This window comes from Phaethon aethereus, assembly GCF_964289735.1.
Source record: "Phaethon aethereus genome assembly, chromosome: 2".
NCBI lineage: Eukaryota > Metazoa > Chordata > Aves > Phaethontiformes > Phaethontidae > Phaethon > Phaethon aethereus.
Genome location: NC_138582.1, coordinates 138385069 through 138410744, shown reverse-complemented (window position 1 = coordinate 138410744; position 25676 = coordinate 138385069). Strand labels below are relative to the sequence as shown.

The 25676-nt window shown below is 35.9% G+C and overlaps 1 protein-coding gene across 1 annotated transcript in view; it reads left to right on the top strand.

Annotated features, from left to right (window-relative positions):
• The window catches only part of AHR (aryl hydrocarbon receptor), a gene marked incomplete at its 5' end in the record, with an annotated part of 63784 nt that overhangs the window by 34391 nt on the left and 3717 nt on the right, over positions 1–25676 (top strand). Inside the window, 8 exons of the mRNA XM_081996855.1 lie at positions 8104–8219; positions 11876–11965; positions 13775–13898; positions 18822–18952; positions 19823–20025; positions 21436–21545; positions 22971–23112; positions 23923–25195. Of these exons, the coding sequence (XP_081852981.1) occupies positions 8104–8219; positions 11876–11965; positions 13775–13898; positions 18822–18952; positions 19823–20025; positions 21436–21545; positions 22971–23112; positions 23923–25195 (2189 nt within the window). The remainder of the gene's footprint in view (positions 1–8103; positions 8220–11875; positions 11966–13774; positions 13899–18821; positions 18953–19822; positions 20026–21435; positions 21546–22970; positions 23113–23922; positions 25196–25676) is intronic.

Genomic DNA, 25676 nt, shown 5'->3' with positions numbered 1-25676 from the left:
TCATGGTGTTTTCTGTCTCTTGAAGCATGAATAATTTCTCTGAGGCCAAATCAAGAAATACCTGTCTTCCATGGCTCTTAGATTCTTTCAATTGCTTTTCTTAAATATGTAGACATGTTTATATGTCTCAACATTAGCTGAAAATACGCTCATGAATCAAAGCACCATGTCCTCTGAGGTTGAGGATTGGTTGTTACTAATTTTTTAACCTTTGTGTTTCGTTGTGGAAAGTGCAAAATATAGACAGGTCCTGCATATGTTTTATTGGTATTTTTCTGCTTTAAATGTAGAATATATTCTTCGAAAGCAATTCCAGTATTGTCATAATTTGGCACATTCAGTCATTCACATGCTTAAGCGGAAGAAGGTAGTCTTTGTTACTAGTCACTCCCAAATGTACAATTTCACCCTCATTTTGCTTAAGTTTACAAAATCTGGTTATTCAACTTCCATGACTAGTTATGTAAGTTGTTTTCTGGATATATTGCTCTGGGCTGTGTCAGAATAGTGATGTGGGTTTTTTTAGATTTTTCATTAATGTATTTATGTTTTGGTGTTTTGATACTAATGGAAAATACGTGTTGTTATACATCAATCCATCCATCCAGAGCTTACTGTAGTTTACAAGCTGTATTGTAAATTGCAACAGAGCTTATAAGGAAGACTGCCCTTAAATTGTTTGCTCTCCAGACATGTAAGAAATAAAATGCATATCACAACTTTCAGATGTAATTGATAATACATGGCACAATAATTGGAGGCCAAGGTATTGGAATTAGAAAATTAAAATATGGAACTCTTCAATATTAAAAACTTGTCAGTATTGAAAACAAAGATGTGTCAAAAATGTTATCATGTGGAAATTGAGTGCATGAGAGCAAGAGCCAGCTGACTAAATAAATGACAATCTTGCTAAATTGGTGGAATAATTATAAAATTAATTTACTTGAATTTCTGTGAACAAAGATGGTATGTCTACCATACATTACCTTTTTTTTTTTTAGTACTTCAGTGTAAATACTTTGTACTTTGGGATAGGAAGTGCAAAACTTAGGTATGCAAAATATGGTGAAAACTTTTTTCAATGTATGTAACATGCTTTACTTGTACATGCAGCCTACAGAGAAGTCTGTTCTTGCATTTCATAACTAAAACTTTAGAGACAACAGTTATGATAATTCTGAATTGTATTTCTTGTATCTCTAAGTGCAGAGTAATCCTTAGCAAGTCTTATTAATGAAATGTACAGGTTATGCTATTGAGTAGAAGTATTACAAAAAATCCAATCAATGCATGTTTTATAATTCTATTTTTTTCTTTGTGTTACTTAATAACTTTCATTAACTTTTTTCCCTTTATAGTCTCAGAGGTAGCAGGTACAAAATGTTTCCTCTGATGTTAATGGAGATAGCCAAGTTTACATATAGATACATGGATATATATATAGTATTTTCTCCCATTTAAAATGGATCTTTTGCCAGTATAAACAGTTCAGTGTATGTTAATGATTTAGGCAAGAGTTTAATATTAAACTCTCTTTTCTCAGTAGTGCCCTCCTTGTCTTGTTTTGGCTGGTGAACTTCGTGTTAGCATTTGTTGCTGAAGCGAGTAAGACCACTCCCCTCATGAGAACTGTTGTTTTTTAAAGTAATCTAGAACAGACTAGTTGAATTTATAATTCTACTGAAAAGGTTATGAAACAGTCTAAACTGGCTCTGACTACAAACTTTGACCTGTTTGGCCAAATTGTGGGAACGGTGCCAAAATTTGATATAAAGCAGTTCTGGGAAGCTCTTTAAGATTAAATTCCAGGACTGCATGGCTGATGTGCTAGGGATATACTTGTGATATTATGCAAGTGTTACTTCAATACTGTTTTAGGCTTGAACAGATCATTCACCTAAAAGTAAAAATTATCTCCAGCCTGATTGAAGTAATTTGTTGCATCTCAATGTAATTTTTAAAGGCCCGGTTAAAATTTGGCATCTTGATATTCCTTTCTCTGCATGTCTCTGCAGTGAGCTACCCTGGCTCCTAAAAACTTTTTGCAGTGCTTTTTCTTTGGAGAAGAAAAGGTAGGAAAGAGAAAAGGTTGTAACCCCAGAGTATCTTTGTATGGTGCCCATGAAGCTTTTCAGGCAGCAATCGCTAAATCAGTTTGTATTCAGCACTCTTAATAACATGTGGCTGGTTTAGGCAAATTTTGAGATGGAAAGTCTGTTTAATAGTACATTTCTTCACTCCTTTAATAATAATAATGAGACATTTGTTGCGGGCATGCTCAAGTTTCAGTTGAGAATCATCTCTCCAGCCTCCACTGCTAAGCACCAGCAAATACGGTATATTTTCTTCATTTATGTTAGAAAAACTTCTTTATTCACTCAACACAGGAAAAAATTACTTGTTTGTTTGTTTGTTTTGTTCCTTCTGATGCTTTGCAAAAATGCACTTTATCTTTTTCCAAATTAAGTAGTTTCTAGATTTGAGAAAAACCGTATGGTAGAACTTGGTTTGTCTGAGTTGAGTATTGCCAGTGTCCTGATATACAGTGCTAGGGATGTTCATCTCTTGTTCTATGGCCAGACTGAATATTCTATAAGACAGTAGTCACATGCAGGTTGAAGGCATTTTTATTAGATTTCATTTTTACTGATATTCCTTTTTGCATATTTCTCCAAATATTGTAGATGCGTCATTTCTTTCATGGAAAGGGAAACTGGAACGGTTTTTGAATGCCTAGCTGTATTACTTTAAGAAATTTAACTACCAATATTATTTTATTAAAGTAATAGTAGACAAGTATTTGTGTGTTAAATCGGGCTTCTACATGAATTCCTGTCATTTGGATAGGTAGTTGCTGGCATATACCTTAGGCTGAATTATTTCCATCTCCAGTTACTTTATTCACTTTGCAATAATTAGTACAGGTAGTGCCCTCTCAAGTATGTCAGTAGAGTGTATTTGCACTCTGTGACAATTCTGTGCTTCTCTGGTGGTGTAACTTCTGGTAAACAGTAAGCAATCACCATTTACAGGATTCCTGCTGAATCTGGTAGCTACAGGTGGCTGCATGGCCATTGATTTTTGTAAGCTGAACTGGAGTAAATCGTAGAGATGGGACTTCAAAGCAGCTGGCCCTCAAGTGAGGAAATGATGGCAAAGGTTCTTTGTGACAACAGGAGTGACAGCCTGGAAGGAAGATGACACCAGTTGTTGTGGGTTGCAGTGGGGGGAAGCATATCTACCAAATGGAAACCCTAGAGATCAAGTGTTTGAAGCTGAGAGGCGTTTTCCACCCTGTCCTCTCTCTTGGAGGACAGCATAAGGATTAAATGAGATGGTGGATACCTCTTCATTTTTTAAAAATAATTTTCCTTGTATTCTTTATTATCTTTGTTGTTAGGAGTAAAGGTTATTGCACTACAGAAAATCTGTTAGTTTGTTGATTGCTGCTCACAGCTAGTGAGGGAAGGACTTGAAGGTTTTGTTTCCAACTGGATCCACTGGGTAGTCACAGTTGATGTCAAGTGTGCCTTAGTTCAGGGACCTAGTTTGAAGAGAGGAAGAATCTGAGAATTTTCTCCCATAAAAGATGAAAACGATAGGTCTAATACTGAGGGAAATGCATCTTAAAAGGCCAGTTAGGACCTCAATGTGTTGCTATTCCTACAACTCCAGCAGCTGCAAAGCATACTGATTCTCTGCATAATAACGAGAATAATTTCCGAGTATCTCAGCAAATAGTTAATTAAATTAATCTGTTATGTACTATCAGTTGATTCAGCACACTGCTTGTAACTCATGCAGGTTAGGATATATCCCAAAGCACTTTCTCATACTGAACATTTTTCCCTGGAAGGAAGGAAGACTGCTTAATACCTGCTATCCGTAGGTATTGAAAATATTTTCTTAATGAATGCTTCTATGGGTTTAAAATTAAAGATGGCTTTTGGTAGTAGTTAGAAATCAGTTGCTTGAATTCTGTTCCGAAGAAGCAGTTGTATGTCAGACCTATTTTTTGTCCATATATATTGCTAATCTAGTGAAGTACACTATATCAGTGTACAAATCTTTCATCACCTGAATGAAACAGAACCAGAGATAAGGAGCTAGTAAACGCCGACGTTACCATTGTTGTTTAATTTGTCTTTTTAGATATAATATAAAACTGACTATCTCTTTACATTTGCTGGTTTGGGTGCTAAAGCATTTCACAAATGTAAAACAAATGTACCAGAAACTATAATGTTGTTCTGTGTCTAGAAAACCTATTAAATGTCACTGTCCAGTTTTGTTGTCTTTTGGATTTAGCTTTTACTTCAAATCAGGAAAGTCCAGGCAATGGGAAATGATGCTTGTTGCTGGTCAAGGGCTTAAGTGACAATCATTAACCTACTTGGAAAGCATGTGCTTACAATCTAGGCCCCTTGCTAACATTGTGTAGCAGAAATCTTTTTTTTTTTTTACAGGTATAAACAACTGTGCTTTATATAACATTTATTTAACATTATTCATGGGAAGTTCTGAGAAGTAATTTGATTGTGTCTTTCATGTCTTTTAGAGTATGTATAGAGATTTTTTTTTTTCTCTGTTTACTCTATGGGAGTATTCATGTTTTAATTTCCCATGGTTGAAAATTAAGAGGGGATGGGCTGACATTTTGTACTTAATTCAGACATTCAAAGCAATGAACTCTTGGGATTATTTCATCTGACTACATGAGTAACATAGACCATGAGAAGTAGCAGAATATATGGTTGATTTTAAACTAGGTGATGCTGACTGTAGTATTACCTTTGGCTGAGTTAACCTTTTTAGCTTTAGTTCTCCTTACCTTCTGTTACTCTAGCGGGTATTTCTGAGGCCGCAGCATTGTGCGCTGTGGCTAAGTCTCTTTGGAATTACTGCTTTGCAAGGTGGCCCTCCCCTACTATAAGGCCAGTTGTTGTTGGGATCTGGTAGCCTTCAGTTTGACTGTATTGAACCACATATTGCAAGTTTGCATCCAGGTAGCCGGGGTTGCTCCGTGTCAGGGACCTGTGTTGTCTGTGTTATGCTCATTGTATTTGTGTCAACCTAAAGTCTTACTGGCAATTTTTTTTTGTTTGCTTGAAGAGTATTGTTAAAGATTAATCACACAGGGCTGGTAATTGGCATACCTTAATTATATTGACATTGTAAACTTTACAAGTTACATTTATAATTTCTTTAATGAAATGTTATACTTAGTTTAAATGCGGACTTTTTTTTTTTAATGTACTTCTTTTAAATATTTATTATGCAAAGTTCTGTGTCATCCATCATCCATTCCATTGTCTTGTCTCCCCAGTAGGATATTCCACAAGCTGATTTTAAAATCTTGTATAAAATTTATCAAGTCTTATTGATCTAATATCCATATCCAGTCACTTCTGTTTAGTTCTGTTGGACTAAAAGGACTTTCACTGTGAAATGTGAATATGTCACTTGTTATTCTCAGAAATATTAAATAGAAATATTTGTTCATCTTTCCTGGTTTTTTTATTATTTTTGTTTTTCTCACTTCCACCTAGCAACAAACCAGTTCTTTTGCTGTGGCTTTTATGTACTTCTATCCAATTTGACTTTTGATTTTTGTGAAATTGGCCTTTTCTAGTGCCAGCTAAAAAAAATTAGTGGTTTTTTTAATAAATGCAATTTAGTTTTTATGAAATCAAGGGAAGACCACACCTACCTAAGCAATATCTGTGCTTTAGTTTTGATTCCCCTTTATTAATTGAGAAGAGGGATGATAAAAGTTTTCCTTTCCATAGATGGAACAGTTAACCTTTTTCCAACTTAGTCTTTAAAAGCGTGTGGGTGTTCTAGACCTGTCACTTAGTGATGCATCTCCAAAGTCACAGAATGTGAGGTCCCCTCTAAGTGCGATCTTTTCACTCTATGGGTGTTGAGGAAGAAACTCCAGTGACTGGGTGGCTTGTAGCAGGCACTAGCAGGCCTGTGATTTATCTGCCAGAACAAGGTAAACTTGGGTTTGTTTTTTCAGGAGTTGTACACACACAATGATGTATACAGCTGTAATTTCCTTTTTTTTTTTTTTTTTACCCCAGACGGTCAGCAATTTTCCATCTGTCTCAGTTTACAACTGCTTGATTTCATCCACATTCTGATGTCTGCAAAAGATGTAGGTTCCAGTTCAGCAAAATGTGTAATTTCATGTGTACCTATATGCCCGCTTTGAAAGTTAGGAGGAATATAGCCATACCAATGTGTAGGCTGCGTTTGAGCTCTAGAGCTCTGTTACTTGATGGATGTAGAGCAGAACATCATTCACTAGTCAGCCATCTGTAATTCCTCCCCCTCTATTATTTGCACATTATAAAATAAAAAAAACACACCTGTATATAGTTGTATATGGTATCTTTATGTATCTTTATGATACTTTATGTACCTTTACTTGCAACTTCCAAAGCTAAATGTGGGCTTTCTCAATAATAATACACTATAAATTAAAAGGATAAGAAGTTTTATTCTACTGCCAGTGGACTTCAGGGTTTTTTAGTGAATGTTCTAGATATCCATTTAAAATAATGCTTAGAGGAAAAAAATATTTTTACATCTTCCACTCATCTTCACACTTGAATTTAAAATGAATTTGCAATTGCAACTCTGTGTGGCCTATTACAGGAATTTTTGACTATTTGTTAGGAAGAAGAGAATTAAGGTTTTAATTTCAAAGCAAACCCTGTGATAAATTCCTGACTGATTAATCACTTAATGTCTTTTTAGAACATGTTTTTCCTCTGCGGTGCCTTTGAGGGATATTTTAATGAAAACTGTCTGGCTTGAAAGTTGTTAGCTGCAGTGATAGCTTAAAACGTGAAAGGCATAATTTATCTTTTAGGTAATATATACTTAGTGTAAAATATCAGTCAACCTAGTTGAAAAGTGAGTGAACAGGAGTTCTTTAAGATTCTTGACTAAAGTTCTGAGCAGCTGCAAAATGAAGGTTTTCAGCAGGTTGAAAAATAATTTGGAATTTAGGGTGAATATCTCAGTGTTGTGTTGGTATTTTACTGAAGTGCAGTTGCTTTTATAAATTTCCCTTGCTCTGCAGTTTAGAAATTTTGGGGTTGGGTGGGTGTGGTGTTTAGTTTTACGGTAAAGCTTTAAGGAACAATTTACTCAAGTAATTTTAAGCTGTTTAGACACTACAGACCCACTCAGACTAATTTCATAGTTTAGAACTATGTGGGAAGTAAATAAATTCTGAGTTATGAACAATCTTTGAGTATCTAGTTTCACTTGACAGCATCCTGTTTATTGGAAGACACAGTGCAGAGATGGGAGGTAATGTGTCTTTCGGGTACTTTGTAGCAATTTGGTCTGATTCTTCATCCCTTATTCATTGAGTAGGTTTTTTTCTTTCAATTGGATATATTTGTGACCTGAATAGTGATGATTCATAGTTACAGTATTTTATTGGATATTGGGAAGTTTGCTTAATTGTTTAAATGGTTAAAATTTAACTATGGCAGAAGAAAAAAAGCCTTTTTGTTTGAAATAGCCCTCTTTGTTTTCTATAACGTGTAATAGGCATTTAGGGTTCCTGTGTCTTTTCTTCCTTTCTCTGAAGGGAGCTTTAGGTCTAGAGCAGGCTTATATCTGAGGTTACCATAGCTTGTTGTCTGAAATTGGATGGGATAAGAATAAGTGTAACTTGTCATACATCAAAGCAGAGTTGTTATCGGGTTATAGGAGGTTGTGTGAAATCAAATATGTCCTTTATTAAAAAAAGTTGCAAACTAACAAGTAAGCCTTATAGTAAAGAGAAGGACAATAAAAAAAAAAAAGGAATAAAATAATGAGATTTGGATTGAGTTCAGTAATAAAGATTCTATTGTGAAAGTATTAGAATTTATGAGCGAGATGGGATGACAAATTTGGGGTTTATCTCTAACGTAAAGGAAAAAGTCTGACATTGAAACAGAAATTTTTCATTAGCTTGGCTTCATAAGCATTTTAAAAAATGTAATTATTTTCTTACACAAAATAGCACATTATCACATAAATTTCTAGTGAGCCTTTCAAAGATCGCTCAACTTTTTTCTTTCTTTTTTCTAGTTGCATTAAAATCTTCTAACTCTACAAGACCAGAAAGAAATGGCATCCAGGAAAACTGTAGAACAGGAAAACGTGGAGAAGGGATGCAGATCCTGGAAGGAGAACTCTTGCTGCAGGTATGTTTTGCAGTGGATGTATCATACAAAGATTTACATTGAAGGAAAAAAAAGTTATTATATTGTACTTAACATACCAGTTATTCACTGATGAGATTGAAAAATGAAGTTTTTTTTATTGTCAGATTCTTTCCTCATTTTCTTTAGGTTAATATTATACAGCTCTTGCACTACTGGTCATAGTAATGACTTTGAAGAGCAGGTGTTAGACTTACAGGGTCCTCGTAACTCTTTCTCAGTAATTTCTTAGAATTGTGTTTTACCATCTCTTTGCATCTATTGTTAATAAAGATACTGATATAAAGAAACATTCTTCATAAAGGTCAGATAGGTTAGTCATCTACTGTAAATTTGGTGACTGTCTAAAAAAACAATTTCTCTTTAAAAGAACATTGGGCTTGCTGGAATATCTTCCTTTCTCAGTGGGTTGAAAGAACCCAGAGTTCATAGTATAGGTTCAGGACAAATTTTAAAATACTTTCAATAACTTTTAGCAATATGAACTACTGGAAAATATTAAAAATAGGGGTTCTTTTAAAATACATTGTCTGGTTTATGGCCTGTTTTAATGGCTTAGAGTGTCAAAGCATATGAAATATAACAATATATTACTATGACCAGATTAAACTCAAAAAGTCACTAATATAAATATTCCAATGTTCTAATTAGTTTCACAAAATAGATTTTACTGTGACCTGCAGCTGCATTTGAAATACGATGATAATCTATCTTGTACACAGGTTTCTCACTGATTTATCAGAAATGTCAAATCATTAGGTCACAGCCAATGGTTTGCTTAGAACAAAATTAATTTAACTGTTCAAAGGGTAGAAATGAAAACAGGTTCTGAGAGTCCCACAAAACAATTACTGTAAACTAATGCTAGTGGAAAATTGTTTCCTAACCAACTGAAAAACTAGGGCACATATGTAGTTTTCTAACCTTAATAAAGTATGACAAAGAACCGTTGTGGAGTTACTGCAGGTGAACAGCTTTCTTTTAAATGCAAATTATCAAAAAAGGTACAGTATATGACTTATATTGGAGGCATCTATTTGATGTGAAACTTGGTTATTCGTTGACTTATAAATGGAAGTTACAGGATTGAACTGCTATAGGAAACTTCTTTCCAATATGAAAATGAAATGGATGGTATATTTGTTACTGTAAATTCTGACCTCTTGAGAAGTAAATGAACTGAATTTCTAACTGAATTTCTTTGTAAATATTTTATATATTTAAAAAAAAAGAGAATGAATGTACAGATAAGGTTTTCTTAGGGAATGCAAGAAATCATAAGTGATGAAAGTGGGAATTTTCTAGAAGATACTGAGCTTCAGGAAGATGTAAACACTGGTAACAACCTTCCCTTCTGCCTAAGCTTAGAAGTCTTTTGTGTCACACAGGTTTCCATAAACTATAAATTTTATTCTCTCTCTGTTTTTTCCAAAGGTGGTATAAATATGCACCATGTTGTTTATATTTGGTTTTATTTGTTCATCAAATATTTTTTCTTGTTTCATAACAAGCAGAAAATTGTGATGTCTTTAATTTTCAATGTAGAAACTGTATTACCAATTCAATATATTGTGGAAATAGAGACGAAATAGATAGATGTGCCTTTCTTAAAATTAAGCTATAGTTCCTTTTTAAAAAATTATTTAAATTACTTCAAAGTCTTATTTTTAGATACATAATCTAGTATAGTCTAAGCAAGTTTATCATACAAAGTGCAAGTCAAATGTCAGCTTCTAAGAAACTTTTAAAACATCTTAATTCGCACCAGTAATGAACAGTGTTGTAATTGCATTTGTATTAGGAATATTGAGAGTATTTTTGTAGAAGCACAAGTATTATCTCCAGTGCTCCAGCATGATAAACTCACTGAGAAATTTCATTATGCCTTTAAAGGTAATAATTTTAGCTTTGCATTATATATGCTGGATACCTCCATGTTTTAAGGAACTTCCAGTAATTTGTTGCAGTAGGCATTGGGCAAAAAACTTGTATTTTACAGAATTTCTGGCTTTACAGATGGCATCTGATTTCTGCAGTAACAATTCTGCTTCAAAACAAACTGCATACCAGACCCACTGTAAAATGTGATTGAATTCCAGGTAGAGGAGCTGTTCACGTTTCATAGACTGGACAAAAAAGAACCTTTCTGTGGCTTTGTATGAAACAGAGCAGAATAACTGATTTTAACACGTAGGCCAGAATTAGACACTGCAGCTCTCGGAAGTTTTATATCAACCACTTGAGGTGAAATGCTCTGCAGAACACGTCGGCAGAGGACACAGGCGCCTACCACTGTGGCATCCTGCTCTGTTGGAATTAGTATGAACTTCTTCAAAACCGAGGGTTTTACGTAACTACTCAAGATTTCTTGGATTGGCTGCACTATTTAACTTAGATTATTAGTAATTTTTATCTCTTACTTTTTTGAGGTAAAGTTCACTAAATTTATGTAAGGAGGTTTTATAGAGCTCAGAACTGTTTATGAAAATAGATTAAGAAATGACTACACATTAAGTAGGTGGTTTGCAGCATTTTAAGACCAGTCATTTAATCATATCTTTAACCTTGACTTAATTAGACTGCATTAGTAAAAGAACAAGAAATACTAAAACAGTATCTTTGCAAAATGTGGAAAAGCAACTATGGTGGTTACCATAGTGTGGAACTATGGGGGTTAATGTTTGTGGATGAATGATGCTGTTTCATAATAAAAGTATATAGTGGTGGTATTAAAGAAAGGTACAGGATATCCTTCACTTTACATTTTCTATTAGTTACAATAATTTTGCATAAGAAACTGGTTTTAAAAATGCTGGCGAAATTTGACTTTGAATGCAGCTGAGGAAATTAAGTGGCACAATATACTTAATCCAGTCCCTCGAGACAGCCTTTTGTTAAATCTTGACTGAAATCCATAGAAGTACATCAGCACCTTTCAGATGAGCTGCCAAGTCACAAATGTACTGTTTGCTATCACAACAATTGCCATGAACCATATTGATTGGGAGTTCAGATAAATGCCCTTTGCGTGACTTTGAGTGAGGAGCCGCTTAGTCTGCTGCTTCATGAGGGGGGAAATCTCTTCAAAAACATTGTTTACTTGCAACAAGTCCACTTGTGTCGAGGTTTTCTATTTTAAGCAAGCTGTAAAATGTTTTTTGGACTGTATAGGGGATCTGATTGCTTGATTTCCTGTACACTTAGGTCTGTCTGTGCTATGAATAGAACAAATTTTGGGAATGGGTTTGTGACATGGCTCCCGTTTGTGCTGCGGGCAGCTGGGTGTACCGAAGGCTTGAGCTACACAAGCGTTGTGAACTGTGGTTGATATTAGATAAACTTAGTGTTGTTCATACTGCTGTCTCTCATCTCCTACAATCAAGAGTAATTAAACAGGGTTTGGCTTCTTCCCTGAATTTCCCAATATAACTTTTTATTTCATTAGGTGCAGTTTTTCATTGTGCCACATATACCGTAGAGAGATGCAGTGAAGACTCCTGTTTATGCTGTTAGATAACGATACGTTTTTGCATGCTTCACATTTTATTGGGAGACTAGGGTATAGGTAGACTTAGAGCCACAACAATTATCTGGAATTTTGTCTCTGAAGCTGACATGTTGGTGTGTTTCCTCCCCAGGCATTAAATGGTTTTGTATTAGTTGTTACGGCCGATGCTCTGGTTTTCTACGTCTCTTCCACTATCCAAGACTACTTGGGGTTCCAACAAGTAAGTTGGGTTTTTTCCCTCCATTTTTTTTTCCAGAGGTTTTGCTTAATTTCAGAGGGCATCAGTGTTCATATTTAGGGTCTGATAGTTTGTGTAATAAAAGTCTCAGTTAGGTACTTCGTATTGGATTACTTTGAAACCATGTTACTTTTCTATCAGCTTACACAGCTGAAATGAGACCTCAGGCCAAGCACAACAGGAATATAATTTCCAAAGTTGAATTAGGCAAGATAGGAAATTTTCACACTTAATTAGTCTTTACTGGAACAACTGTTTGAAATTTATACTGTGTGTTACCCAGTTTATGATGCTGAGTGAGACATAATTCAATGGGAAGGTAATTATTTTAATAGAAACCTTTCATACAAAATTAACTCCATATGCCTTGGGGTTTTATGTATCAACTGAGTGATTTTAGTATTTTTAGAACCGTAGTGTTCTCTTGCTAATATTTACCTTATTTACTTATTTATTTCAAAACAAGCATTTGTTATTTACAATTTATGGTGCAGATCATGTATGGCTAACTACTTTGGGCTTGCAAGCCAGGTACCAAAGTAGTAAAGACCAAGACCCAGTGGGCATGTGTTGCCTTTCTTGGAGGACTCCTGGGATTGGTTTATGTTAAGATGATAGAAGCTTAGTTATAGTTACCAATTTATATCTTTGAGTCCTGGATGATGATATATTCAGTTGCAGTCTAAAAATGGGGAGAAACTCTGCTTGGTTTGCAATTTTATCTAACTGATAAGAGATTGGGGAATATTTATGTAAAAGAAAATATTCCAAACAAAACACTATTATTCCTGGGGTTACAGATTCTTTTGGTCTTGTCGAATTAAAAAAAAGCTCGGAAAAGAAACTGGACATAAAATTTGTATAGTAATGCCAATAAATCAAGTGCATGATACAGAAGTGAAGTCTTCAGTGAAGTTACAAAAATTAGCATTTCTGGCAATTTATTCTGGAAAATACTGATTCTTTTATGAAATTCATCAAAGCAAAATTTGAGCTAGGCTTCTGCTTTTGCCAGCTCATCTTAATTTCTTTAGATCTATGTTTTATTTTAAATATTTTCTCTTTATATAATGGCTGGGGTTTTGATCCGTGCAGAAAACAGACAATTTAACTCCTCTCAGTTGACTGAGGCTTTTCTTGAATATTTTGGATGGGTTGTTTTCCCCTTAATTTCTTTCAACCACTGATCCTGGCTGTTGTAGCTTTGCCATTTAGATCACATTTCTAACCACAAGAGCTTAATAATTACTTAATAATTAATTCATCCTGAACGAGTGACAAAGCTTTCAGGCAAACAAACCAATGTTCGTAATCTACTTGGCTTAGTTTTGGAGGTTGTTTGGTTCAGAGTCTTTGGCATCTTTTGTATTCCTGTAGCACCTAGAATGGGTCAGGTCCAAATACCAGCTGGCAAGTACTTTATTTACCAGCATGAAAAATTAAATGATTTAAACAAAACCTAAGCATAACCAATTCCAGGCTTGCTTAGATAAAAGCAGGAAAAGAAATACTTGATATAATGTTGTCTTTTTTTCTAAGGTGATTGTTTTTTCTTTATTATTATTATTTCTCATGTTTGCAGTCATGGGTGCGACTGAATTCTTCTCTGTGCTGCTAAAAATTGTTTCATGAAGCTTTGTGCATGTGCATGTAAATGTATGTTTTAATCCCCCAAGCAAAATGGATTTCGCTATATCCATAGTGGTGTTGTCAAACAGACAACTTGTGTCATACTGTCATGTAAGTTTTTTATTCTCTTTCTTTCCCCACCTTTTTTCTTTTTGTACATAGTCTGATATTATACATCAGAGTGTATTTGAATTGATTCACACAGAAGACAGACCTGAGTTTCAACGACAGCTACATTGGGCATTAAATCCTGCCCAGTCTGCAGATTCTGGACCAAGCGTACAAGGTGAGAATGCAGCCAATTTATGTGTTTGCCTGTCTGATTAGTTGGGGTTTTTTATTTGAATATGTAAAAATGTTTAGATTCTTTAACATGAACAAAGGAAGGAATAACATCTTTTAAACTTATTTGAATTTTATGGATATGTTTAGCCTACATGTGGGAAATACTTTTTTTTCCACTTTAAATATGCACTACTATTCATAGCACAGCACCGTTAAAACTCTAATCTGGAGCATAAATGACTGAATGTCTTGCATGTCTGATCAGTAGTTCTGTAAACAGCAAAGCAGGTAATCCTGCCTGTTTGTGTTGCAAACAGGGCAGTGAGAAGTGGATGGTTTCTTTTAGTGACATAAGAAACAAGGAAGTTTGATTTTTCTGTATTCATCCTCAACTATACAGCTTGTCTTTAATCACTGAGTGAGAAAGCGATTTCTCTGAAGTAATGATCTCTCTTTTACATCTGCTACTCCTGGTTACAGATCTTGACTCCAAATTTATTAGCTTAGGAAGGCCAGCGGACAACTGGATACGACAGCTTCTTCAAGCTCTGCAGACTGGTAGATCCATTCCATGTTAAGGATGTGTTAGTTATGATGTTAGTATCTGGAATAGTGCCTCCCTGGTTGTGGAGGAGTTTTACTCTTCCACATCTGTCACTGTTATCTGCAGGCTGCCACATAGCCCAGTACTTCTCTTGGGAATAAAAGGGGAAGAGGAATAAAAGATTAAATAGATGAGTCTTTAAGACCAAATCATATGGTTGTTAGAGCATCAGATTGTCACATGTTATTGACTGACGGTTAAGTGACCTGCTATATCGAGAAACACATTGCTTGCGTATCAGAACAGGGATGTGTTGGTACAGCTAGTTACATGTAATATGGGAAGCATATGGCTGCCTGCTAATAATGACAAATCCGAGACAACTGTAATGCTCCATTTTGTGCAACAGTTGTTACAGATAATTTTTATTAATACAGAAAAAGTCCATATAATTTTTGATAAATCTGTCATTCATAAAGCAACTTGATTTAAAACTCTAACAGTTTCCCATTTAATATTTTATAGTGTGGAAATGCCATGATTTGATAGAGAAATAAAAATCAGTAAATGTCTGGCTGACAGCTCAGTATATTTCAATTTTTCATTTAGTGGTCAACATTGTTATATCATCTATGGATCAGTCTACACAATCCAGTTGAAAACATGCTACAGAACTAGTTAATATTACAATTTGGTATAGCAAACAGCTGCTGGCACTCAGAAACCAGGGGTTTATGTGGTGGCTTACTGTTTGTTTCAGAGAGAAATGCTGTTCTGCAGCGCTTAAGCAGGTGCATATGAATTTACAATTTGAAAATTACGATGCCAGGCTGACTTAGCATCAGGTTTGACTGAATGATGGAAGTGCTGAGCAGGATTACGAACAATCGTTTGATTTGTACATTGTGTTCCTAGCTTATTAGAAACTGCTGATTATTTTGGGACCTCAAGTAGCATGAGATGTTTGGATGCTCAGGCTTTTTAAACTGAATTGGGATTTATAACAAAGAATAATGCTATAATCATAAGGATCCTCCCCTTTTTTGCTAATTTAATCCATTTCCTTTTTAATACATTCAGCTCGCATTATGTAGATATTTATAGAAATATTATAATTGTGCTCAGGCTTAAGCACAGATTCCAGCCTGAGTCTGGAAACTAATTCTGCTTCAGTTAGCCTGGACTGGTTGTTTCTCACTCAGTACTCTGGTATGGCCCTAGACGGCTGGTCTCCTCGGCTGTTTACTGTGTTTCCCAGACACTCCACGGCCCTGTCATCTTCCCAGAGAAGTTCGCAAAATTCTGATTTTTTTTCAGTCCCAAATATCCGTTTTGCAGCCTCAACATTGGGTTATCTTTTAAAGTTCGCTTGCTACGCAACCACATACAGTCTTGAGCTTAAAGAGAAAGGAAAGAACGTCATGCACAGCATGTTCTGCACATCGCTTCGTGGTGTCAGTGAGCTCCAATGTGAACATCATGAGCGATACTGTAGTGTTAACTGGTAATTTTGCTCCAGGGATTGCAGACGCTGTGTAAGACTCTTTGCTGCCTTACAGTGAGTCACTTCTCCAAGATCCTGGCACTAAAATATCTCTGCCTCCTGTCTGCCTAGGGAAGCCCAGCCGTATTCCTTTCAGAAATGTAGGAGGCTTGGGCTTGAAGCCCGTTGCCTTCTGTTTTGAGTTTTGTTCCCCTCCTCTCGTGAACTACAGACTGTGTTGCTACTTCCACCAAAGTCTTGTTTGCTCCTGGGAACTGCTCATCTTACGGGGGAAGTTGACAGACACTTGAGAGAACCCAGATGAGACACCTGCATTCAAATTCCAGCTCTGTATTTACCAAAAGAATAACACTGAGTTGCTCCTGTGGCACAAACGCTGAAGAGCATGCCTGCCGGTGCCAGGAATGCCCGCAGAAAGCCTTGCACTGCTTATAGGATAAAGCTATGCTCAGTAGGCACTCATCAGCCACAAGATTTATCTGAGTTGGAGGGCTTAATCAGAGCCCTTCAAGGAGCCTGCTACTGATGATTAAAGCCTTTCCCTATATCCCTTCCAAGAAGTTGCCCATAATCTCATTAATCTCCATGAAAGAATTGACTGGATACACACAGGGCTTTTAAGGCACCCTACGCTAATCAGTGCTCTCAGTACACTCCTGCTGGCCACCAGGTCTTCCAGTCCGTGCTGCTGCTGACAGTAGCCAACTGTGGATACCAATTTTCTTTTGGCCTAACTAGATGTCACCTTTCTCAGTAGTAGTTGGTCTTGCAGGAATAAAGTTTTGTCAGTAGAAGAGGAACACAAATATTGGGATTGCTTGGGAAAAAAAAAGTATTTTAGTGGCTTCCTTGGTGCTGATACTTGTGAAATGTGAATGTTGATATATGCAGTGTATTAACCATTTTGAGGAGACCGCAAGTAATGTATATGCAGGGATTCTCAAGCATGTCAGAGTTAGCATTTTTGAAAGATGAGTTGGGATTTGCAAGCTGTTTCTTTGCCCATTCTTCATAATCATTGCTTCTTCAGAGAGTACCTAACCTGTTTCAGCACCTCGTGGAGAAGCAGTGCCTCAGAAGTGTTGAAAATTCTCACCAGTAATTAGGCAATTAAAAAAACAAATCTGCAGCAGTAGGAAGTAAGTTTGCTTTTGTCTGTTGAGAACCATCCATATGACAAGTATGTGACTATTATTTTCTAATATCAAAGTTAGGTGGTAGCTATCTTGGACTACAAGTATCTGAGTTTCTGTACCTGTGGGATCAACTCATAATGGTGGCTTTGGCCAATACATAGTTCTGCAGATGGCTGTAATTTCAGATTATCCCTTTTCATACACACCATCAGATAGGGCCCTTTTTCTTTTTCTCCATTTCTCGAATTCTATTCAGCAAAAAATGACCTTGCATAGGAGTTCTTTTAAGAAAAAAACCATATCTTCTGACATTATCCGAAAAGCTGCATGACTTAGTGTTTCTGCTGGGTTTATATGGCCTTAGGTTGCAAGGCCTCTTGGTGAGCCATCAACAATCTCATTTGGCTCCAGTTCAGTCCCTTGAATTAATAGGAAATTAAATTGAACTGGCTTTTGGTCGTGATTTGTTGTCCCTTGGGTTTGATTCACCATTGAATCTAACCACTAACCACCTAGCCTATCTTTAAGTTTTTCCAGCTGTCCAAGAGACAGAGTTATGCTCCAGAGAACATAATGTGGTGTGTGATTGAGTGACATGTTCTCCCTGACTTCATCTCCAAGTCTGGAAGGTCAATATGGGTTCGTTCTTAAAATCTGTATTCTTCTGTCCGAACATGGCAATCAGTTCTCTCAGATTATATGGACTATTTTTTAAATTACAGAGTATTTAGCACTCTAAAATAGCTTTTTACACTGTTTTTTCTTGATTTTCTGTGTGTATGAATTCCTAGGGAATGACCAGTTTGTGGTTTTTCATATGTATTACAAACAAGATAATTTTGCTAAATTTGCTGTGTGTAGACATAGTCTGGTATCTCTGTATATGTAGTCTCATGCAGAACATATGTAGTCTGTCAGAAGTTTATTAATTTACCTTCTGTTTTTACTTTATATTCCAAATGTTTAAGTCTGTTTTCTAAAGGCCAGTTAGAAGCAAATGCTTGTCCTGAAGTGGCAGAAGAATATCATGCTGTTATCCTAGTTGTCAATCATGGGTTTGAGTGTTTTTTTAAAACAAACAGAAAAAAAACACAAAACAAAACAAACGAACACACAAAACCTGCAAAACACAAGTGCTCCACGCTCCTTTGGAGAAGTAACTATGGTGTTTTCTTGATCAGTGCAGCATCCATTAGAGGAAATACTCACGTTGATTTACTGTGGTGGTTCCCTAAAGATGCTGCTTTTTATTTATCGCTACAGCTTTCTGGCTGTCTGGAAAGTGACAGTTTCACAGTTTGATACCATCTGCTGAGCTTTTGAATACTCAATTCCTATAGGTACTGTGCCTTTTGCAGATTCTGCCGTTGCAGAAATGTGGGTGTGCTCTCTGCTGAGAACTCTGCTCTCTGCAAATGATTCAGAATCTAGATTGTTGACAAATATAATGAATAGCTTAAACCAACAAAACAAAAGACCAAAAAAATCACTTAAAAAAAAAAAAAAAATTGCATGCAGTTTTCAAATACCATAGCCTGTAAAACGTAATCCCATCAGAAGAACTGATACTTAACCTAGTGTTATAATCAGTATAGGTTCTGAGGATATTTCCAGTTTACATTGTTCTTGCTCAGGTCATGACCTAATGCTTTGTTTATGAAACGGAAGATGATTTGTTATAGATAGCCTTCACTAGGTGTTCTTCTAAAAATAATCCTTATAAATAATCCTTTCCTGTAGGAGATAATGGCTTTTCACAGCCAGCAACCTATTATAACCCAGACCAACTTCCTCCCGAGAATTCTTCCTTTATGGAAAGGAATTTCATCTGCAGGTTACGATGCCTCCTGGATAATTCATCTGGGTTCCTGGTGAGTATGGAGTTATGTAAAAACTTCCACACATGCTTGGAAGTTGGAAATCTGCCTTATGCTTACAATATGTACAGCAACTTACTTTATTTCTTAAGTCTCCATAGATATTTGAACTGCTTGAACCAGTATGTTTCAGTTAGTGGCACTAAATGTGTCCCCTTCAACATGTTGTTAGAACTAGGTGCAAGTTCTCCCATTTCTCATGGCTCAGTTTCCTCAGTGAAATATGAATAAGCATCTGCTTTTGTAAAGTACTGTGTGACTTGTGGATAAAAAAGGCATTACAAAGATTATTTTCTGTTGGGAATCTTGAGATGCAGTAAATCAGAACCTTAGTTTTCCCTTACTTGGGGAAGTCTGTGCTTGTTCTTTTTAACACATTTTTTGTTTGTCAATGCTGTAGATTTTAAAAGAAATATGGGTTTATCACCTTCTAGGTGACTTACAAATAGTATTGTTTATAGAGGATTTTGCAATTGTATACATTTGTCTACTTTATACTAATGACTGACAAAAATGCAAGAGAAATAATGTTAATCATATGTATGTATAATGTTCATTAGAATGTTAGAAGATTCAGTTGGCATCTGCTATTACATGTTTGGGTTTGGTGGTTTGTGTTTTGTTTGTTTGTTTTTACAAAACAACCTTCCCTTTAGTTCTTTTCCAGTGAGTTTGTTAGTAGATAATGAAGTGATACGCTCAGGAGTACAAGAAGAGTATTCTGTACTTGTTAGCTAACTTTTGTGTATGGTGTGCTACAAAGCTTGAATCTGATGAGTCTTAAAAATGTTTTACATCATAACAGAAATATCTTACTCTTAAATGTCTCCAACACATAACAATTACTTATTTCCTCATCCTAAGGCTATGAATTTTCAAGGACGATTAAAGTTTCTCCATGGACAAAACAAGAAAGGGAAGGATGGTGCTACTCTGTCTCCTCAGCTTGCTCTGTTTGCAGTAGCTACTCCCCTGCAGCCACCATCTATCCTTGAGATACGAACTAAAAACTTCATCTTCAGAACTAAACACAAACTGGATTTCACACCTACTGGCTGTGATGCAAAGTAGGTTTAAATTATTCTGCATAATATTCTACTAATTTGCTGATGAGAGAGGTTTCAAGTATGTATTTGAAATATAAAGCTGGCTAGTGTTTCAGTCAATACTGATGATTGTTTAGGAACTGTTAGGATTTTTCTCTTCAGCCCTGCTATTAATTAGAGAGAAATGGAATTGTCATAGTATACTTCCTTGAAAGGGCATATTGCGTTCTCATTCTCAATCATTAAAAAAACAAACAAATACAAACAAAGAACAAGAAGACAGAACATTAATGAATTAGGGAAGACTAAAAGTTTAATGTTTAAATTTGGTTGAAATTTGGTTTTAGAACTGATAGAACAAGTGTTTCAGTTTGTTCTACGTGCATATTTTCTCCTTCAGTTCAAATAGATGTAAAATCCAATGGAAATGTTATTTACTTCAAAAGAAACAAATTAAGTCCTTTTTATGCTATGACTTTTTCTCATTTCCAAACCTTTCTTTTCCTTGTATAAAAACTGGAAACACTATTGCATTACTAGATCAATATAGGCTTTTCTTTCTTCTGTTTGATTTTTTTTTTCATTATGCTTCACTTGAAACCTTCAATTTTTGTCACATTTTACATTTTTGCATATATTGTTCCACATTCCTACTTTTTCCGTTTTTCTTTTTTTCCCCAATCTTTGGATCTCCATTTCTTTGTTCCAAATCCTGTTTCAGTCTCTATTTGACTATTTCATTCTATCATGTATCTCATAATGCTCACACAAATGCTCTTAAGTTGTTCATCTCCCTGACCTCTAGTAAAAGTACTTTAATTTTAGCTGCCAGGGTCAAACGTGACTCTATTTGCCAGTACTCTTCTGAGGCACATCTTGGCATAAATGCAAACATAGGGGTCCCAAACCACTCAATAGCAAAAGGGATGTAGTTCGGAGATATGTCCTGTTTGGAATTCTAAGCTACTAAAAATACTAATTTAGGCAAGAAGTTTTAGATAACTAAAGTTAAGGCCCTACTTAATTCTACATGTGAGCACGTATAGGTAAATGCTATGAAATAGGGCGAAGGCAAACACTGTCTATCATTGCAACAAACGGGAGTTGCCTGCTATAAATGAATATGTTCAAAAGTATGGAATTAAGAGTCCAGGTGAACTGTAGACATACTCTTTTTGTTTAATGATCTAATAATTTTGTGAAACCCGTTCCTAGTCACTGAAGGCGACTTGGGGGACCAGTAAAAATTTTTACGATTTGTTAACTGTATTTTTTTATTAGAACTGTCATGCTTCCGCATACAATTGATATTGGAACAAAATGTAGTTAGCATTTACGTCTGAAATGTTCTAGCCATAATTAAATTGCTTGGCATTCGTTCTGTGAGTTGGTTCATCAGCAGTGTTGCAATGTTTTGTTTTTACCTTCCAGAGGAAAGATTGTCCTGGGATACACTGAAGCAGAGCTGTGTATGAGAGGAACAGGATACCAGTTTGTTCATGCAGCTGATATGCTTTATTGTGCTGAAAATCATGTTCGAAGTAAGCTTCATTCCCTAAGAAAGGCTGAAAAATCAAAGCATGGATTATATTCATACTGAAAAAATACTACTCTCTAAAAAAAAAAAGTGGTCATTAACAAAAAGCACACTATTCATTTCACATGATCTTTTCTTCCCTATAAAAACTTACGCTGGATGAAGAAAAATTTAATAATCCTTTCTAGGCCCTTTTAGGTTATATGTTCTAGTTTCTGTCACATCTTGCTCTTCTTGCTTCCTTCTCTGCTCAACCCAACTTTGCTATTTCAACAACTTCCTTTGGGCAAAGGGACTATTTTAAAGATAACTTTCCTGTTAGGAAGTAAATATAGCATTTTCTTTTGATACCAGTGTAGGATTTTTAACAGAAATTCATCTCTGATTTAGCATGCTAGTGTCCTATACATTTCTGGTTAAGATTCTTGGCAGCCTAATTTGGTTTAAATAACAACTTGAGAAAAGAAGTTTAATGTTTTAAGCTAAGGAAATAAGTATCAGCTATCTGATAATGTAATTATTTAGTGGACTTCTTTCTTTACTTTTTTGTTAGCTGTAACATATTTGTCTTTGGAAGTTACAGAAACAGCTTCAGGATATTTTGGTGGTGCTTTTCTACTGCCTTCTCTTGAAAAACTGTTTTTGCCTTTGTCCCTTTACATAGAATTAAGTAACACACCTTGGTAGGTTAGTTCTCAACCTATATTAAGCAGGTTTTCTGTTTCAGGTATAGCTCAAGTCAATATTGCCTATCAGTGGTTTTTTGGTCTTGTTTGTGTGGAAAGGAATAAGAAAGAAAATATTTCTAGAATAGAGTGGGATAAAATTTTCGTTTGAAATTTTGGTTTCAAGCTTTGTCCTAAAACTGGTTTTGCTCCATTTCTGATTCTAAGATAAAAAAAGAAGTCTTGTAACAAAGATGATTTTTGTTAGGATTCTTAAACTTTGCTAATATTTTTTAATTTAATTTTTCTGTCTAGAAATGCAGTGTTTACAGCAATGTACAACAAAAATGTAGTATGTTGAAGTACCTCTGCAATAACCAGTCAAAATGTGAAAGAACTGGATTCAGAGATAATGGTTTTCTAATTTCTTAAGTAATAGTCACTTTTTGGATGTGAAAGAGACTTAGGCTTTGGTCATTTACATGTTCCAGTATTTATTAATTTCTGTTATTGCAGAAATAATGGATGAAGCTCCATATAGGATGTTGCCAATCTGTTGTGGATATCTTACGATTACTTGTAGTTTTGGCAACTGATGGATCATCCTGTTTCATTAGAAATACATTAGTGGCACACAGAAATGGGTGACTGGGGACATGAGATTTGTAAAATTGTTCTACAGATGGGATCACTTTCGTGACATGCCAGATCTTCCTATTTTTGTTCACTGGACAGTAAACAGTATGCTTATTCTTTAACTCTAGTGATGAAGACAGGTGAGAGTGGAATGACTGTATTTAGGCTTCTAACCAAAGAAAATCGATGGGCCTGGGTACAGGCAAATGCACGTCTTGTCTACAAAAACGGAAGACCAGATTACATCATTGCCACGCAAAGACCTCTTACGTAAGTCATCATCACATAAAGCAGTGTACTTCAAAAACTGAAAACTTTTGAGCTTGTTTATATTCAGAAGGGATTTTTTTACTTGTAAATAAATCTCCTTTATTTCTTGGACTCTGAAAAGTAAACCTCTTTCAATTTGCTAACAAATATTGAAAAGAATTCTGATATTTCAGTACTTATGTGGCATAGTCCTTTATTTGTAAAACTTCAGACCTTTTGATTTCATATAAAGAATAAGAGCAGGGGTACAAGCACCAAGTTATTCCATCCAACTTATTTTTAATTCAGTATCCCTGTTAGCAAAAATTAAGAAATCCAGCTGCAGTTGTGGAGAAGAAACAACAGACAGCATAAAGAAATTAAGTCCTTTGTGGTACTGAACTAAATTCTGCATAATACAGAAATAAGAATTATTATACAGGTTAAATAATTTCTGCTCAGGAGTCTGTAAAATGGAGAGCTACATCAGTACTGAAGTATTAATTTACTTGCTATGCCAAGAAAAACGTAATGCATGGAACAAAGCCCACTTATTTTCATTTCAGCTCATAATGCACAGAAAATGGTGTATGCTATCTAGATTTAATAACAAATGTAATATGTAAAGGTGGTATTACAGTCATAAGCTCCTTATTTCATAATCTTCCTCTTGGTTTAACTCCGCTGAGTTCAGCTAGAATAGCTAGGAATTTGAAAAATGCCTACAAATAAAATAGTTCAATTTTTTTAATATTAATTCCAGGGGACAAAAAAAATTACAGTAACTATTTAGTACTGCGGTATTATGCTATATATCTGTTTTATTTTCAGAGATGAAGAAGGGGCAGAACATCTACGGAAGCGTAACATGAAGTTGCCCTTCATGTTTGCCACTGGTGAGGCTGTGTTATATGAGGTATCTTTCCCTATGTCGAGCCTTATGGATCCCTCTCAGCTGAAGAATAAAAGCACAACAGGAAAGGGAGCCAAAGCAACGCTACACAATGATTCGGTGGATCCAAACTCCCTCCTAGGTGCCATGTTAAGGCAAGATGAATCTGTGTATCTGTGCCCTCCAGCATCCCATAAACTTTCCTTTGAGCGGAACTTCTTTGCAGACAGCAGGGATGAACTGGGCAGCGGTGTTAGCAGCGGCTGGACAGATAATCTCCTACCTGCTGGAAATCACAACGTTCTCAAACAGGAGCTAATGGAGTGTTCCCAGGACACTACTATTCCACTTCCTGAAGACAGTGCAGCACTCTTTCAAGATAACAAAACCAGTGATTTGTACAGCATCATGAAAAATCTGGGTATTGACTTTGAAGATCTAAAGTGTATTCAGCAGGATGAGGAGTTTTTTAAAACTGAATTATCTGGTATGGATGATATTGGGGACATTGACATAACTGATGAAATCCTGACTTATGTTCAGGATTCCTTAAATAAATCTGACTTCTTATATTCAGGCTGTAACCAGCAGCAGCACCTGGTCCAGAATGAAGGTTGCTTGGTACAGCAAGAGTTAGATCCACATCAACTTCATCAGCACCAGAAACAGCTTGTGGATCAGCAACAGCAGCAGCAACAGCAGCAGCAGCTCTGTCAAAAGATGAAACATATGCAAGTCAATGGGATGTTCACAAATTGGAGCTCTGGCACCAGCATGCCTCTCAATTGCTCGCAGCAGCAGCCCCAGCAATATGTATTCCCTGGCATGCATGCCCCTACATCCGAGTTCTCTTACAAATCAGAAGTAAACACTTCCCCTTATGCCTGTAGGCAAGAGTTTATTCCCTACAAGCAACCCACAGCGATGATGCCACAGGTTTCTAATTTTGCTCAAATGGATTTCCCTGTAGCAGGTTTTGACAGATCGACCTATTCTGCTTCTTCCAACTTGGAGGATTTTCTTAGTTGTTTGCAGCAAGTCCCTGAAAATCATGAGTGTGGGATAAACTCTGAGTCGGTTATGCTAACTCCTCAAACATGCTATGCAGGCGCTGTTTCTATGTACCAGTGCACGCAAGAAGCACAGCCCAGCTGCGTGGATCAAATGCAGTATGATCCTATGATGGCAAGTCAACAAACGTTGTTGAACAAGGTAAGGTAAACAGCATTGCTACATTGCTTGCATTTTGAATCATGGTTTTATTGGTTTGGGAATCGCCGAGTTTGAAACTGATGGGTTAGCACTGTGTAAATGTCCTTGCTTTATTTGCTCATTAGATTGAGAGTTGCATTTGGTCAAGTTTTTACGCACATGTATCCACATCCTGGTAGCTCTCTGGCAGTATTAAAGCAAGAGTGAGTGAACTACTCTGTTGTACCTACCAGTAATCCCAGTGGGACCAAAGGAAAAGCAGATTGGTCAAAAGCTTGGAATTTGCTTATATACCTTTTTTAGAGGAGTGGAATGATGTCTGTAAGATTGTCAGGCACATTCGTTTTCATGAAATGTGTTGTAAGGATCCAGAAAAATATAATTTTTTCAAAATGTTAGTGTTATCTAGCTACTCAGATTCTTCGATGATTTTCGGATTGCTTAAAGTATAAGATTATAATGTATCACATAAATAGCATGA